At 40.6% G+C, this 16,820-nt stretch overlaps 1 protein-coding gene across 1 annotated transcript; it reads right to left on the bottom strand.

Moving 5' to 3' along the window:
• Positions 1 to 2,340: 2,340 nt before the first annotated feature.
• Positions 2,341 to 3,120, bottom strand: lrrc3 (leucine rich repeat containing 3). Its single transcript, XM_063006615.1, has one exon. It carries the CDS (start codon positions 3,118 to 3,120, stop codon positions 2,341 to 2,343), a length of 780 nt encoding a protein of 259 aa, XP_062862685.1.
• Positions 3,121 to 16,820: the final 13,700 nt, after the last annotated feature.

Genomic DNA, 16,820 nt, shown 5'->3' with positions numbered 1-16,820 from the left:
GGTGAATTCCATGCCCAGGAGGGTTAAGGCAGTGCTGGATAATAATGGTGGTCACACAAAATATTGACACTTTGGGCACAATTTGGACATGTTCACTGTGGGGTGTACTCACTTATGTTGCAGCTATTTAGACATTAATGGCTGTGTGTTGAGTTATTTTCAGAAGACAGTAAATCTACACTGCTATACAAGCTGTACACTGACTACTCTAAGTTATATCCAAGTTTTATTTCTATAGTGTTGTCCCATGAAAAGATATAATAAAATATTTGCAGAAATGTGAGGGGTGTACTCACTTTTGTGATACACTGTATATGTGCAATATTCCAGAGATGGGATATTTAGACTCGACTCGGACTCGTTTCAAATGACTCGGACTCGACTCATGACTCGCAAAAAATTACTCGTGAACGTATATACAGTATATATGATCCAACATTATTCTGATCGTGTCATTTTCTGCTCTCTAATAATAATAACGCTCCGGCCGTCTTAACCCACAAAACACACAATGTGTAAATGTTCCAGCCAGCTTCCGGTGTAGTGATGAAGCGTCGCTCCCTACTCCCTATACATTTACATTTACATTTTCAGCATTTAGCAGACGCCTTCATCCAAAGCGACTTACATTACAGTATACAGTCTGAGCAATTGAGGGTTAAGGGCCTTGCTCAAGGACCCAACAGCAGCAACCTGGCAGTGGTGGGGCTTGAACCAGCGACTCTCTGATTACTGGTCCAGTACCTTAACCACTAGGCTACAGCTGTCACCGTACACAGCCTACACTTCATTTGAACATTCTCGTTCCCTTTGGATCAGAATCTCACTTAAAATGGTGGAATACCCTACGTAGTGCACTTCACAGGAACAGCCGGGGTGAATGGAAAGCTCCTACAGAATCAGCGCTAATGGTTGAAAGACGCTTTCTGAACCAATCAGAGCTTCTGATTGTAATTGTTAGTAAGAAATGCTGTTATTTGCATTTATTCAGTTTGCGTCACACAGATGACGTGGTAATGAAACGCTCGATCGGCTTTCTAACCACTTCCTGTTTTACTTCACCACCGGGAAAAGTTTGGAGGTTTTTAATTATAAGCACGTTTACAAAATAACGGATTCTGTTCCTAATGGGACGCACGCTTATAAATGTAATAGCATCTGGAAGAACAGAAGCTAAGGTAAGCAGCGGTTATGATGGTTTTTGCTGTGTTTGGGATTTTGGCCGCTGTGCCGTGATTTATCGAGCGCTTTTGTTCTGTAATGAAAACAAAACGTATCAGTTGAAGCTTTTAACTGGAACCTTCTTGTTACAGAAATTACATTCATTTACACAATGAGGAGGAAAGTAAAGACACGAAGTAAAACGGCTAAATACACTCGCTAATCTGTTATTTCTACGCTACATTTATAATATATGTTTTGTGTAGATTATATTGACTCCTGACTCGACTCGGACTCGTAATTTGTGACTTGTGAACATCTCTGCAATATTCTCAGAATCTGGTAAGACGAGTATGGAAACATGCATCACTGATCATAAATAAATATAACACTGAGGGTCTGTGTGTAAACCTGATCAGTAGAGAGGATTCTAATCAGACCTGGAGCTCATAATCAGATTATTTAGACACACGATTATGTCACCGCAGTTTAAGCTTACTAAGCTAACACAGTTAGCCTCAGCCCGTTGTAACACCTCCCTCCGTGTACCCAAAACGCTTAAACTGTCCTTGACGCCCTAATTTACAAATAAACCCACTCGTATAATTACACCTTTATACAGATTACACATCAACCATAATTTATTTACACTATAATTTGATTCGTCCGCCATGCTTGTAGTTTTTTGTGAGAAAAGTCGTGCCGCACTGAATGCTGGGATTGATCTTTAGCGCTGAGGAGGCGTCGGACGCTCCCTCGTCATTCGGTCAGATCATCACTCAGAATTAAGGCGCCTCAGTAGGAGCATTTTAAGGGAGCTAAGAATTTAGACACGCCCTCTTCTCGGGAGTGTAGGATGATGGGAAATGTGTGTGTGTAGAGAGAAAGCTAGGTTTACACACAGAACCGGTGCTTGTTCTTGTTTTGTGTAAATAAAAGGGTTCAGTAATATTAACAGTAATATTAATATGATGTGGTCGTATCACCAGTGCATGTACGTGTTATGACATCACTAACAGATATTTTGCTCATTTGCAAGTGGAAAATATATGAAATCCTTATTTATAAAATAAAATCATCTATATTTATGAAATATGTGGTGTGTATTGTAAATGAAAGTGGTCCGTGTTTGGACGTTAGCTTTAAGGCGTGTCCTGTTATTCGAATACAATCTCGACGCTACAGAACCGTGCTGATGGTGTCGAAGTCTTTGCTGATTTGTGAGCTGCTGGGCAGAGACTTGAGGTACTCCAGGTGCCTGCGGGCATCCTCCTGGTTGTGCCGGACGTAGTATATCACGTACCCGATCACCATGGCGAACCAGCCGAACATGGTGATGAACATGGCCACGTCCGTGGTTTTGTGGTGGAAGCTGCAGAAGTTCATCCCCGAGTCCAGGACCTGGATGACGGGTTTGCCGGCGTACTCGTCCTGCACGGCCGTGTGGCAGCTCACCTCGCCGGCCGTCTCGGGGTCGAGCTGGAGCTCTCGCAGGACCTCCTGCAGCGTGCACTCGCAGTGCCACGGGTTGTTGGCCAGGCCGATCTTGGCCCGCAGCCGGGCGAAGGCCTCCTTGGGCACGCCGCGGAGCCGGTTGTGCGACAGGTTGAGCGTCCGCAGGGTCTCCGAGACGCCGTGGAAGGCGTCGGCGTCCATGCTCTCGATGGAGTTCCGGGACAGGTCGAGCTCCTGCAGGCGCGGCAGGTCTCGGAAAGCCTGGCCGGGGATTCTGGTGATGTGATTGGAGGAGAGAAGCAACGCCACGGTGTCACGAGGCAGGTCGGGCGGGATGAGCTCCAGGTTGCGGGAGGAGCACTGCACCACCACCAGGCCGCTCCTCTCCGTGCACTGGCAGCTCCTGGGACACTCGGATGCCACGGCGGTCAGAAGAAGCAGCATGAGATGCAATCCTCGAACCCGGGAACTCGCTGAGGAGAGGAACTCTGCAGGGAGACTCATGGTTCCCACCGTGCTAGAGATCAAGGGCAGTCAGGGCAGTCATTATTAATCCACGTACTTCAGCGTCTTCGTCTCAGATACGTTAATCCATCTCAGATACGTCAGGTTCAGTCGAATCCTGGTTCTTGAGGTAATGCAATTATAATGAATGTAAAGTTTAGAAGAACGTCCACTGTCAGAGCCGAAGTTTACTGCACACGTCCAGGAAATGATCCATAAGGGCAAAATGATCGGTGAAAAGAAGTGGTGCTGAAAAGATGAAGGTCAGAGCCAAGTCTGAACATGGATGTGGGATGAGGTCGAGCCAAACAAAGCTGGTGTCCTCCTGAAAAGAAGAAAAAATCTATAAACACACCCATGTAATCAAAGGAGTTAAAACGTTCTGCTTACTAGTCCATTAGCTGCAGTGTTGTTTTGGCTGGAATAAATAAATACCTTCATTGTCATTTGATGCTTAAGGGCCCAACAGTCACTGCATGGCAGAGATGGGATTTGAACCTGCAACCTTTTGATTGATAGTCCTAAGCTCTACTCACCAGGCTTTCACTGTCTAATGCACTGGTTAAGCATCCTGCATTCTGGGTTCATCCTCCTGAATCCGGCACTCGCCCTGCCAAGCCTCATCCCGTCCCGCCCTGTTGTTGTTCTTGTCAAAACCTTATTTTAACATTATTTATTTAATTATTATTTAATTACTATTTATTTATTTATTTATTTATTTATTTATTTATTATTATTTATTATTTAATTATTATTTATTCATTTAATCATTATTTATGTATTTATTATTATTTATTTATTTATTTATTATTTATTATTTCTTTTAATTATTATTTATGTATTTATTATTATTTATTTATCTATTTATTATTAATTATTATTTATTTATTTAATTATTATTTATTTATTTATTTATTTATTTATTTATTTATTTATTTATTTATTTATTTATTTATTTATTTATTTATTTATTTATTTATTTATTTATTTATTTATTTATTTATTTATTTATTTATTATTTTAACCCCTCTCAGTGTGAGTAATGAAATGACGTGAACCTGGACGTTCCTTCACATCGTGTATAAGAGCACAACAGAGAAAAATCTTCTAAAATCTGTGACTTCAGGCAGGACATCAAACTACAGTAAAATAATATTAAGGTTAAAATAATCACCATGTACAGTAATAATTAAACTTTCCGGGGTGTTTTTTAAGACATTAAAAATACATTAAACATAATGAGGGAACATTAAATTATCATTAAAATAATTCTGATGTTTTCTTAATGTGGATTTTTCTGTTGGCTTCTTGCAGGCAGTAAATATTCTGATACGTGATACGTTATTATTCTGCATTTACAAAAAAACCAAACAAACAAAAAAGCTTTTATTTACATTTATTGTGCATATAAGTCAAATATAAAGCTGGAGCCGCTTAGGTGCACAGCGGTAAAATATGCTAGCACACCAGAGCTGGGATTTCAAAGTCATCGGTTCAAACTGGGGTGGCTACATGAACAACCATAGGGAGCCAGATAGGGACCAGATAGGGACCAGATAGGGACCTCATAACTGATGCAATTACGACCTCTGCTGGCTGATTAATGGCGAGGGATTATGAGGATCAGGGTGTGGCTCTCCGTGCACAAAGCTGAGCCGTATATTAACTCGCCTCGTGCAGATGCAAAGATGCAGTCGGCTACTGCACACGTGTCGGAGGGGGCGTGTGACAGTCTCGCTCCCCTCAATCAGGGGCGGGGGTCAGCACCAGTAGAGAGGAAGCGTAATGCAATCGGGTAAAAATGCATTAAATATATACTGTATGTATTTATATATATATATAGCAAATAAAATCAGCCACTAGTCTGCTGGGTGGGAAAAGACGGGACTAAAACGTGTGTAGGGTCTTTAAGGCTGTGTAAGGACCCTGGTTAGTAGCCCGAGGCGCCTTTACAGAAGTGGAGGAACGTGGAGATCAGCGCGTGACCTCATGCGCCGATCCACCAAAGTACGGGGGGATAAGAAGGGGTTGGTGGAGCAAGCACGTGTCGGAGGGAGGGCGTGTCAGGAGAATATACCTTCCTCGTACACCATCGGGGTCTCCAGCAGAGGGAAAGGAACTGGGTACGACTAAACTGGGAGAAAACTGCCGTTGACAGTAAATCACATCCTAATCGACTGCCCTACAAAGACATGTAAGAGTTTAGGAGACGCTTTTATCCAAAGTGACTTACAGTTCTGTGACATTATACAGTCTAAGCAATTGAGGGTTAAGGGCCTTGCTTAAGGGCCCAACAGTGGCAACCTGGCAGTGGCGAGGCTTGGACCAGCGACCTTTCCATTACTAGTCCAGTACCTTAACCACTAGGCTACACCTGACCCTTAAATGTATCTGTGCGTGCGACAGACGTGCACCAGTCTCTGTCCTGTTACTGGTTGGGTTCTTGTAATGCCCTGTGCCCTCTGTATTTATGAGCCCATGCTGGAGTTCAAATCCCTGGAGCTCGAGCACTGTTACTACATCAGCGTGGCTCTTAGCATTACACCACACAAGCTCACTTTTACTAAATAAACTAATAAATAAATCAGGTTAATAGAACGTAGCTCTATGAGCTGTAATTGTTTATCTCATACTGGCACCAGCAGGAGCTCCGACACACAAACCTGCAGTCAAATCAGGGGCGACGCTATCCGAAATTCCAAACCCACATAGGTGTGATGGCACTGGAGAAGCAAAACATCCCAGCAGTTATAAACCAATCAATTCAGATCCAGTACCTGAACGGTTTTAGGTTGGGATCCGCGTCTGTGCTCTGCTGTAGCATAAATTCCTCTGAATTCCCTCTGCTTCACTAATCACATCAAGGTCAGGCCATGGATGCTCTAGAAGATAATTGCAGGCGTCCTCGGGTCTGCTTCATTTATTAAAGGAACGACTGTTTAAAAAAACAAAGGTCGTTCATCGCGGAAAGGAAGAAAAGCTTTTTATTCTGGTGTAAACATGTAACGCTGTGATTACACACATTACAGCAAAAACGACTAAGCAACCAGCTCTCACCCCTGTGGTACTTCGTGAATCTGGTATCTCTCAGCAGTGGAAGACGAATTGAGTCGCTAAATCAGGAGGAAAATGGGGAGAAAATGCATGAAAAACCCTCAAGCACTGATGTTTGTATTTAAGCATAAAGCGGTACAGAGCGCTGGTACATCTCAGTCTCCACCTGTATGAATATTAATACCTATCTATATAAATTAATAAAAACAACCACGTCCAGTACCTTAACCACGTACCCTAGTGTACTGGACTGGTACTGGACTAGTAATCAAGCTCCACCACTGCCAGGTTGCTGCTGTTGGGCCCTTAAACAAGGCCCTTAACCCTTAGTTGCTCAGGCTGTATACTGTAACTGTAATGTAAGTCGCTTTGGATAAAAGCGTCCACTAAATACAGAAAATGTAAATGTAAATGAGCACTATAATCCAGTAGGTCACAGTAATGAACCTGGAATTTAAATAAGGGCTGATTAAAATAAAATAGGTAATAAAGTATATATTTCATTCCGTGTGTAAAACATTGACATTTATTTATTGCATTTATAATGAAAGGTTTTTATTCTAATACAGTTTAGTTCGTACAATAAAAAGAAAATTTAAGATTTGTTCTGTCCTGCCTGAAAAACGTAAAAGCTTAAATAATTTTTATTCTAATTAGAATGAATTAAAATACTAAAAAAATAACAGAGTTAAGATTCAAACTCTCACCCTGCTGGTCTGCTGGTCTGTCCTACACACAGGAGAATAATAATATACATTTCTTTTTTTAATTTTATTAAGATTTTATTACAGTACAAAAGAAAGAAGCTTTAATTTCTGACACTAATATAATTCTGTATAATTCTGTAATGTATTCTATAATATATACGTGATTATATCCTCAGTAATTATAATTTCACACCATATGAGTGAATTAAAATTCATTATAATGATGCAGACGTGAACCATCCTGTTCGGCTCCAGTAAGAGCAGATAAAAATGTAAAACCAGTTCTTATTAGTAACACAAATGAGCGACCTGATTCATTCTGCCACAGACTGATAATAACAGAGTTCATTAATAACACTGAACGTCACTCGTCCTCAGGAAACTGATCAATAAAATTAATAATAATAATAAACTCAGGTACAGTGTGTAGTTAATTAACTCTCTCAATCTCAAAATCTAGGGTTATGTTTTATCATGAAAAAATATTAATATTGAAAGATTAACTGATGTAGGATGTTTAAGAGTGAACCTGAGATGAGCACTGGATTTAAATAATAATAATAATAATAATAATAATAATAATAATAATAATAAATAAAATAATAATAATAAATAAAATAATAATAATAATAATAAATAAAATATTATTAATAATAATAATAATAAATAAAATAATAATAATAATAATAATAAATACTTAAATGTGTCCATCAGTGCATAAACACTATAGTGATGTAAACCAACTCTGGCACAGACAGGAAGTAACTGCAGACAGACAGGAAACCACAGGGTATCAAATAATAACTGCTACGGTCGACATCTGATCAATAACGCCCATTAATAAAATATTCCACAGGACAGAAGAAATCCATCAATAATTAATGCTCGACAAATGATTAGTCTCTTATTACAGCATCAGTACAATAAACATCACTGAAGCACGGACATGTTAGTATAGAATCTGATCAAATCTGTACTGGAGATCAAATAATGTTTATTACATCAAAATAAAACCCAATCATAAAAACACAGATCAGTCCAAAACAAACACAGATACTGGATTCATCATTTAGTTCTTTACATAATAAAACAAAATCTTAGTCAAGACCAAGTCCCATACTAACTGAGACCAAAACAAGACCAAGTCCCATACTAATTGACCAAGACACGACTAAATGCTATACTAACTGACACCAAGACAAGACCAACTTTCATACTAACTGAGACCAAGACAAGACCAAATCCTATACCAGTTAAGACCAAATTCCATCAGCTAAGACCTAGACAAAACCAAGTCCTATACTAACTAATACCAAGCCAAGACCAAGTCCTAGACTAACTGAGACCAAGACAAGACCAAGACAAGACTAAGTCCCATACTAACTAAGACCAAGACACAATTAAATCAAATACTAACTAAGACCAAGACAAGACCAAATCCTATACCAGCTAAGACCAAATTCCATCAGCTAAGACCTAGACAAGACCAAGTCCTAGACTAACTGAGACCAAGACAAGACCAAATCCTATACCAACTAAGACCAATGAGATCAAGTAAAGACTAAATCCCGTACTAACTGAAACCAAAATCGAACATACAAACAAATAATCTGCTCTGACGCCTAACAGGAGCAGTCGGTAGGAATCATCACCGTATATCTTACTTTGTAATCATTTATTTATACGGTTAAATCCTGCATTTCCTCCTTTTTAAATCCAACCACAACCATAAGTTTTGGGACGGGGTCAGGGGGTGGGGATGAGGGTCCTTTTTCATCAGCAGTTTTATCTGAAGTGTTGAAGTGTCCATGCAAGTGATTGGAAGTCTATCACCCCAGGTACAACATGACAGAGGTAACAGGGTGTAAACAAACAAGCTGCTTTAGTTTAAAGGAAATCTTTGTACAGACTGACAGTGAGGCTCTCAGGTTTAATAACATCTAGAGGACAAACACACGATATTCTGTTTCTACACTGAGCAGATCGTACTAGGGTTCCGATAGATTCCACAGAGCTCGTAAAGTCACCGAATTATAATATCTAATATGTGTTTCCAAAAAAATATATATAATAATAATTTAATAATAACAAATGCACCTAGTGTTTGAGTTTTCATCATTTGAAATGTGCTATCATTTAACAATTTTAAATCTTTTTCTCACTATAAAACTAGAACTTGGGTTTTTATTTAAATGGGATTTGAAATGAATTCTAAATTGAATAAATTCAGAACGGCATCTTATTCGGTCGCTAGTGCATTTTCAAATCTGATCCTATTTCTGTAAGAAGAAGTAGAAAAGCAGCATTAAAGGTGCCCTATAGTGCCACAAGTTTAGGATCTTTACCAAGAGTTCAGACTGATTCTGTATAATTATAGTGATTATTAAAATTCAGTTGAACTTTATTGTTATTATAATAATACAGGGTTGTGCAGTATAACAAAACACTGTCAGGCTACTTCTTCAGCACAGAAATAAAAAAGAATTGATATAAAAAACAATAGTGCAAAGACAAATAAATAAACAAGACAAGGTCCTAAGACAGTAAATACAGAATCTGTGCAAGAATATTAGCAATGAATCAATTTAAGACTAGAGGTGACAGTAAAAAAGATCTTGAGTGCCAGAACAGACCATTACAGCTTTAGAATAACAAAGGTGTGTGTGTGTGTGTACAGTACCTCAGTGTGTGTGTGTGTGTAGTACCTCAGTGTGTGTGTACCATACCTCAGTGTGTGTGTGTGTGTGTGTGTAGTACCTCAGTGTGTGTGTGTAACAGCAGTGTATTGTTCCCTCCTCAGGTTACAGAGATGATGCTCCTCTCTCTGGGATTCTGTCCCCACTGTTACAGTCAGTGTGACTGAGCCACTATAAGACTGAATACTGAGCGCTGATTGGACAGTGAGCTCTGTGTGGGTGGGGTTAGTATTACTGAGGGCGGGGCTAGAGATAAATGATGTGATTTTAATGCAGAAGTCTGATCTGTTGGTACAGGGGGGTTAATAACCTGGGGGGTCTGAGGGGTTGGAGTCATTTGGGGAGTCTTTTTAGAGTCATTTTCTTAGTCATTTTGGAGTCATTTTAGGAGTGATTTGGAAGTTATTTGAGATTCATTTTGGGAGTTATTTTTAGAGTCATTTGGGAATCATTTTAGGAGTCATTTGGGAGTTATTTTTGGAGTCATTTGGGAGTCATTTTAGGAGTCATTTCAAAACCATTTGGAAGCCATTTTAGGAGTGATTTGGAAGTCTTTTGGGAGTCATTTTGGGAGTAATTTTCCAGGGTCTTTTGGGAGTCATTTTAGGAGTGATTTGGATGTCATATGGAAGTCATTTTGGGAGTCATTTTAGGAGTCATTTCGGGAGTCATTTTTCGGGGTCATTTTAGGAGTGATTTGGGAGTCATTTGGGAGTTATTTTAGGAGTCATTTGGGAGTCATTTTAGGAATCATTTGGGAGTCATTGTAGGAGTGATTTGGGAGTCATTGTAGGAGTGATTTGGATGTCATATGGAAGTCATTTGGGAGTCATTTTAGGAGTAATTTCGGGAGTCATTTTCCGGGGTCATTTGGGAGTCATTTTAGTAGTGATTTGGGAGTCATTTTGGGAGTCATTTTAAGAGTAATTTGGGAGTCATTTTAGGAGTCATTTCAAAACCATTTGGAAGTCATTTGGGAGTCATTTTAGGAGTGATTTGGAAGCCAGTAACTACAACTGTGCATTAATAACATTTATACAATATGAGGATCTTGATTTCTATCGGGGCTTGGGACCTGCACTGAGAGCACCCCTCCTTTCTGGACATTGCCCAGTCATGTCCATGCAGATTCCTGACCAGCAGTGCTATCGGCCAGTTGGGCATCTGCATAGATATGAGTGTCTGACACAGTCTAATCATTGGTAGGTGCACTTGTCTCAGTGCAGGTCCCAAACCTAGACAGAAATAGGAGGCTTGTGTCAGGAAGGGCATCTGGTGTAAAACCGTACCGAGTCTGGTATGAGGACCAGATCTGCCACAGCGACGCCTAAATAAGGGAACAACTGAAAGACGATAATTAAACTGAACTTTGTGGATTGTGCATCTTAAAGTCGACAATCCACCTTCTGTACGTTTCTGAGAAGTGTGGGACAATGGAGTTCCCAGAGGAGACTAAGGAGGGTTCAGAATTAGGATCCCTGAGGATTGGGAGCTGTATGGTACCCACTAGAGCTGAAAAACAACATTAAACAACATCAAAACACCATAAGAGCAAAGATCAGTTCTTACAAACATTAGTCATTTTATAGGTTTGTTTTGGACAGTTAAAATGGTGCCCAGCGTGGTGTGTGATTCAGTATTAATGATTCATGTGTACGATTATGTTAATAAGAGGAAATGGAATAATAAACAGCGTGTGTTCGGGGTGTATAATGAATCAGTCCGTGTGCCGGCTGTCATCACCAGCTGACGATCCGGTACGTTCAGACCCGGCAGAACAATGACGGAGGGCGCTCGGCTCTGTCCCAAATCAGGCTGGTCAATGACACTTCCTGGATCTGTTTTCATAGATGTTCTGGTTTGTACGGTTTTGTACTAAGCCAGGGTCCTTACACAGCGTCGAAGCGGAATTATACTTGCAATGTGTAGTATGATGTTTAAAGGTGACTTATATTCACTTGATGTCTTTTTTGTCTACATTTTTTGCATCCCCCCCTCCCCACCCATATACATCTATCAACATTATTATGTACGGTAGGTAATATAATGAAAAACCAAAACTGCCTGCAGTCCTGTGATGAGCCACGAGCCATCGTTGTCCAGACTAAGCCGACGCTGACCGACACGTCGCCCCGGGCAGGATTTTGGTTGGTGCCCGTTGCATCATTTATTCATCGATGAGAGTTTCTACACCCACACACACGCTGCAGCTTCATGTCTGAGAGATTTAGTTTATTTAGTAAAAACACAATTAATGGAACATGTGACTTGAATTAAATTTAAATATAACACAATCCAGTATAAATAATATATAAATATAAATAAGGTTTTACACAAAATATTGCATTAATATTTATAACAGTTTATTTTGTCCCTGACTTTGCTGTCCCTGAGAACTCATAATGGCCACTTAAACATCAGAAAACCATAAATCATGAATCAAGAGTCATTTTGGGAGTCACTTTGAAAGTCAAGTGAGAGTCATTATGTGAGTCATTTTTGGAGTCATTTGGGAGTCATTTTAGGAGACTTTTGGAAGCCATTTGCGAGTCATCTTTGGAGTCAATTTGAGAGTCATTAAGGAGTCAATTTGAGAGTCATTTGGAAGTCATTTTAAGAGACTTTTGGAAGCCATTTGGGAGTCATTTTTGGAGTCATTGTGGGAGTCGATTTGAGAGTTATTTTGGGAGTCGTTTTAGAGTAATTTTGGTGGTCATTCTTACAGTTATTTTGAGAGTCATTATTTAGAGTCATTTTGGGTGTTATTTAAGGAGTCATTTTTAGAGTTATTTTTGAGTAATTTTGAAAGTCATTTTGACAGTCATTTGGAAGCTATTTGTGAATCATTCGGGTGCCTAAATGAGTGATGATTCTAGTCTCTTGTGTCCGGAGGATGTCGGATCAGTGAATGCTGGACACACACACACTAACGTTTATATATATTTAACGTCAATATGAGGATCTATGTGCCGGGGGATTCCAGACGGGCGACGCAGTTCATTTTATTAGACTGTGAACTTAAGATGCTGTATGTGGGCTTTTTTGTAATATTAAGAAAAAACAGTAAAAGTTAGAAAGAATATTTTCCCCTCAGTCGGGCGTCTTGGCACCCCTACGAATGGGCGGCATCCCTATCATTTACCTATACCACCTGTGCCACAGGTCGCTCTGTACAGACTGATCCTGTGGTGGAGATTTTTGATTAAAAATGCACCAAGATCTTGTGGTTAACAGTTTTCAGTTAAATTAAATATTGCACATTATGACATCATAATATTTCAGTCCGGGTTTCAGCAGGAACGATGATTTTCTCACACAGAAACGATCTGTGAAAGAAAACAGTTCAGGTTGTAGTTTAAACGTTTTAACCCGGATAATAATTAGAGGTCGTTAAAGAAAATCCAGTGAGTGGCTGCAGCGGATGCAGACGGTGACGTCCCGGTCATCCATTACTGACGTTTCTCAGGCGTTTCACACCTCCAGCGGGTGATGATACGCTGTGTGAGGGTGATTTGGTGTCGTGTTTCTCATTCTTTTCTGTGTCAGATTTAAATGAATGATTATTTTAGCAACCGGGACTTGTGTTTTTTTTTGGCTGAAGGGTAAATGCACGGTGATTGACAGGATGAGGAACTGGAGCTCGGTTCAGCCTGAAGAACGCTCGGTGACAGCGTGATGGACTATCCAGACTCAGTGTTAACGAACTGAAGCCTGATGGGATCAGGAGGAACCTTCTGGAACACAGCGGAACGTGAAGGACGCTGATCTGTGGAGGGAACCCAAACCTTAGGAGTAGAGCCGAGATTTAAGGGGCTCATTCGTTAAGCTGCTGGATGATTTGTCTTTAGGTTTTGGGTCCACCGCTGTAGGGCCCTTGAGCGAGGCCCTCGACCCCTGGGTGCTCGAATTCTCTTCTATCTGTGAGTGTTTTGGATAAAAGTCTCAGCCTAACAAGCTTAAGAATGAAATATCTGGACGTTTGATGGTCAGTAATGGTTTTGAATGACCTTGTGGGCGGCACGGTGGCTCGGTGGGTAGCACTGTCACCTCACAGCAAGAAGATCCTGGGTTTGATTTCCAGGTGAAGCAGCCTGGGTCCTTTCTGTGTGGAGTTTGCATGTTCTCCCCGTGTCTGTGTGGGTTTCCTCCAGGTGCTCCGGTTTCCTCCCACAGTACAAAGACGTGCAGTCAGGATGAATGAAGCTACTAAAGTCCCCCCAGGTGAGTGTGTTTTTGCCCTGTGACCCGTCCAGGGCTCCTCTCGTTCGTGTTTCTGCTCAGTGGATCTGAAACGTGATGATGAATTTATTCACGTGAGCAGGAACTGATCCGGTCACGCAGGTCGAGTCATGACAGAGCGCACCGACGTTTCTGTCAAGTCATTATTAAATCAATCTAATTTCATTTACTTCAAATTAATCCATCAAACGCTGGAGCGTCGAACTATAAATACAACCGGAGAGCAGAGGGAGAGGAGGGAGAGGAGGGAGAGGAGGGTAAAAACCTGAAGCTCATGAGGATTTTACATCATCAGAATTTAAACTTAATGAAAGTTACGTAACGACGTGTGTACGATATTTTATACACAGAATTTATTCACAGGAGCAGATACAGACAGATTTATCCTGTAAACACACTGCAGGGCTCCAGGCTAACATTTACACTGTCATTATAAATAAATAAAAACAGCCTAACGGCTCATTTATTCACATAAAAGCTTTAATATTAATAAAGAACCCAAAACTTTTACGTAATAAGTTTAGAAAGTTTAAACCAGGATTCTTTGGTTCCACGATTCTTTAATTTTTTGGTTCAGTGGTTCCATGGTTCTTTTGTTCTTTGATTCTTTGGTTCCACGGTTCTTTGTTACCATGTTTTTTTGGTTCCATGGTTCCATGGTTCTTTGGTTTCTTGGTTCCATGCATCTTTGGTTCTACAGTTCTTTGGTTCTTTGATTCTTTGTTTCCATGGTTATTATGTTCTTTGGTTCCATACCTCTTTGGTTCCTGGGTTCCATGGTTCTTTGGTTCCATGGTTCTTTGGTTCCTTGGTTCCATGGTTCCACGGTTCTTTGGTTCCATGGCTCTTTGGTTCCATGGTTCTTTGTTTTTTTACAATTCTTTGATTCTTTGGTTCCTGGGTTCCATGGTTCTTTGGTTCCATGGTTCTTTGGTTCCTGGGTTCCATGGTTCTTTGGTTTCATACGTCTTTGGTTCCTTGGTTCCATGGTTCTTTGTTTCCATTGTTCTTTGGTTCCTTGGTTCCATGGTTCCACGGTTCTTTGGTTCCATTGCTCTTTGGTTCCATGGTTCTTTGTTTTTTTACAATTCTTTGGTTCCTGGGTTCCATGGTTCTTTGTTTTCATTGTTCTTTGGTTCCTTGGTTCCATGGTTCCACGGTTCTTTGGTTTCATGGCTCTTTGGTTCCATGGTTCTTTTTTTTTTTTTTTTTTTTTACAATTCTTTGATTCTTTGGTTCCTGGGTTCCATGGTTCTTTGGTTCCTGGGTTCCATGGTTCTTTGGTTTCATACGTCTTTGGTTCCTTGGTTCCTTGGTTCCATGGTTCTTTGGTGTCATGGTTCTTTGATTCATTGGTTCTTTGGTTCCTTGGTTCTATGGATCTTTATTTTCACGGTTCTTTGGTTCCATACGTCTTTGGTTCTTTGTTTCCATGGTTCTTTGGTTCCTTGTTTCTTTGGTTCCATGGTTCTTTGGTTCAGTGGTTGTTGGTTTCATGCATCTTTGGTTCTTTGGTTCCACTGTTCTTTGGTTCCATGCGTCTTTGTTTCCACAGTTCTTTGGTTCCATGTGTCTTTGGTTTTTTGGTTCCATGGTTCTTTGGTTCCATGCGTTTTTGTTTCCACTGTTCTTTGGTTCCATGCGTCTTTGGTTCTTTGGTTCCACTGTTCTTTGGTTCCATGCGTCTTTGGTTCTTTGGTTCCACTGTTCTTTGGTTCCATGCGTCTTTGTTTCCACAGTTCTTTGGTTCCATGTGTCTTTGGTTTTTTGATTCCACTGTTCTTTGGTTCCATGCGTCTTTGGTTGTTTGGTTCCATGGTTCTTTGGTTCCATGCGTCTTTGGTTCTTTGGTTCCACTGTTCTTTGGTTCCATGCGTCTTTGTTTCCACAGTTCTGTGGTTCCATGTGTCTGGATTTTTGGTTCCACTGTTCTTTGGTTCCATGTGTCTTTGGTTTTTTGGTTCCATGGTTCTTTATTTCCATGGTTCTTTGGTTTCATGGTCCTTTGGTTCTTCGGCTCCTTGGTTCCATGCGTCTTTGTTTCCACAGTTCTTTGGTTCCATGTGTCTTTGGTTTTTTGGTTCCACTGTTCTTTGGTTCCATGCGTCTTTGGTTCTTTGGTTCCATGGTTCTTTGGTTCCATGCGTCTTTGGTTCTTTGGTTCCACTGTTCTTTGGTTCCATGCGTCTTTGTTTCCACAGTTCTGTGGTTCCATGTGTCTGGATTTTTGGTTCCACTGTTCTTTGGTTCCATGTGTCTTTGGTTTTTTGGTTCCATGGTTCTTTATTTCCATGGTTCTTTGGTTTCATGGTCCTTTGGTTCTTCGGCTCCTTGGTTCCATGGTTCTTTGGTTCCTGGGTTCCATGGTTCTTTGGTGTCATGGTTGTCACTGCTTGGCCCCTGAGCGAGGCCCTTAATGCTCAATTGCTTGCACTGTATTAGTCACAGTTTGTAGATTTGGACAGAAGCGCCTGCCGATGGCATCGATGTGAACGTCTGATGGTCTCAGAATGATTGTTGTGGCATCGTTAAACCTCTCGAGTGTCTCTGTGTTCATAGCAAGAGGGATTTTTCATCTCAGAGGTATTTTTTAGGGATTTGGGGGGGTGGGGGTTGGGGTGGGGGCATGGTGGGCTGCAGTGCTACATCCAGACATGGCAATTAAATTTAATTCTAACTCAGCGCCAGACGGGTCTGAGGGGCGTCTGTTTAATTTAATCATCTACTCGTGTCAAGAGGGAAGCGGATAAGTCTAAATCACTGCGATTTTAGCAACATAATTTAGGAAGATTAGAAAGTGGGACTCTGTTTTACAATCTGGAATCTTAAATCTGTATGTAAGCTATACGGTCAAAAATATTCGGACACCTGAAAGTAACCGTGAGCTTGTTGGGCGCCACGTTCCAAAAACAAACCGTATTAAAAACAGAGTGATTTTATCAGCTGGAACAACAGCCACTGACTTTGAAGTGTGTCTGTGTGTGGGAATTTGTGCCCATTCAGT

Source organism: Trichomycterus rosablanca, chromosome 12 (genome assembly GCF_030014385.1).
Source record: "Trichomycterus rosablanca isolate fTriRos1 chromosome 12, fTriRos1.hap1, whole genome shotgun sequence".
Taxonomy (NCBI): domain Eukaryota; kingdom Metazoa; phylum Chordata; class Actinopteri; order Siluriformes; family Trichomycteridae; genus Trichomycterus; species Trichomycterus rosablanca.
The sequence above is the reverse complement of the archived record's forward strand: the minus strand, read 5'-3'. Positions and strand labels throughout refer to the sequence as shown.

Coding starts and splice junctions, on each gene's coding strand:
- lrrc3 (XM_063006615.1), bottom strand. CDS start 3,120: ATGAGTCTCCCTGCAGAGTTCCTCTCCTCAGCGAGTTCCCGGGTTCGA.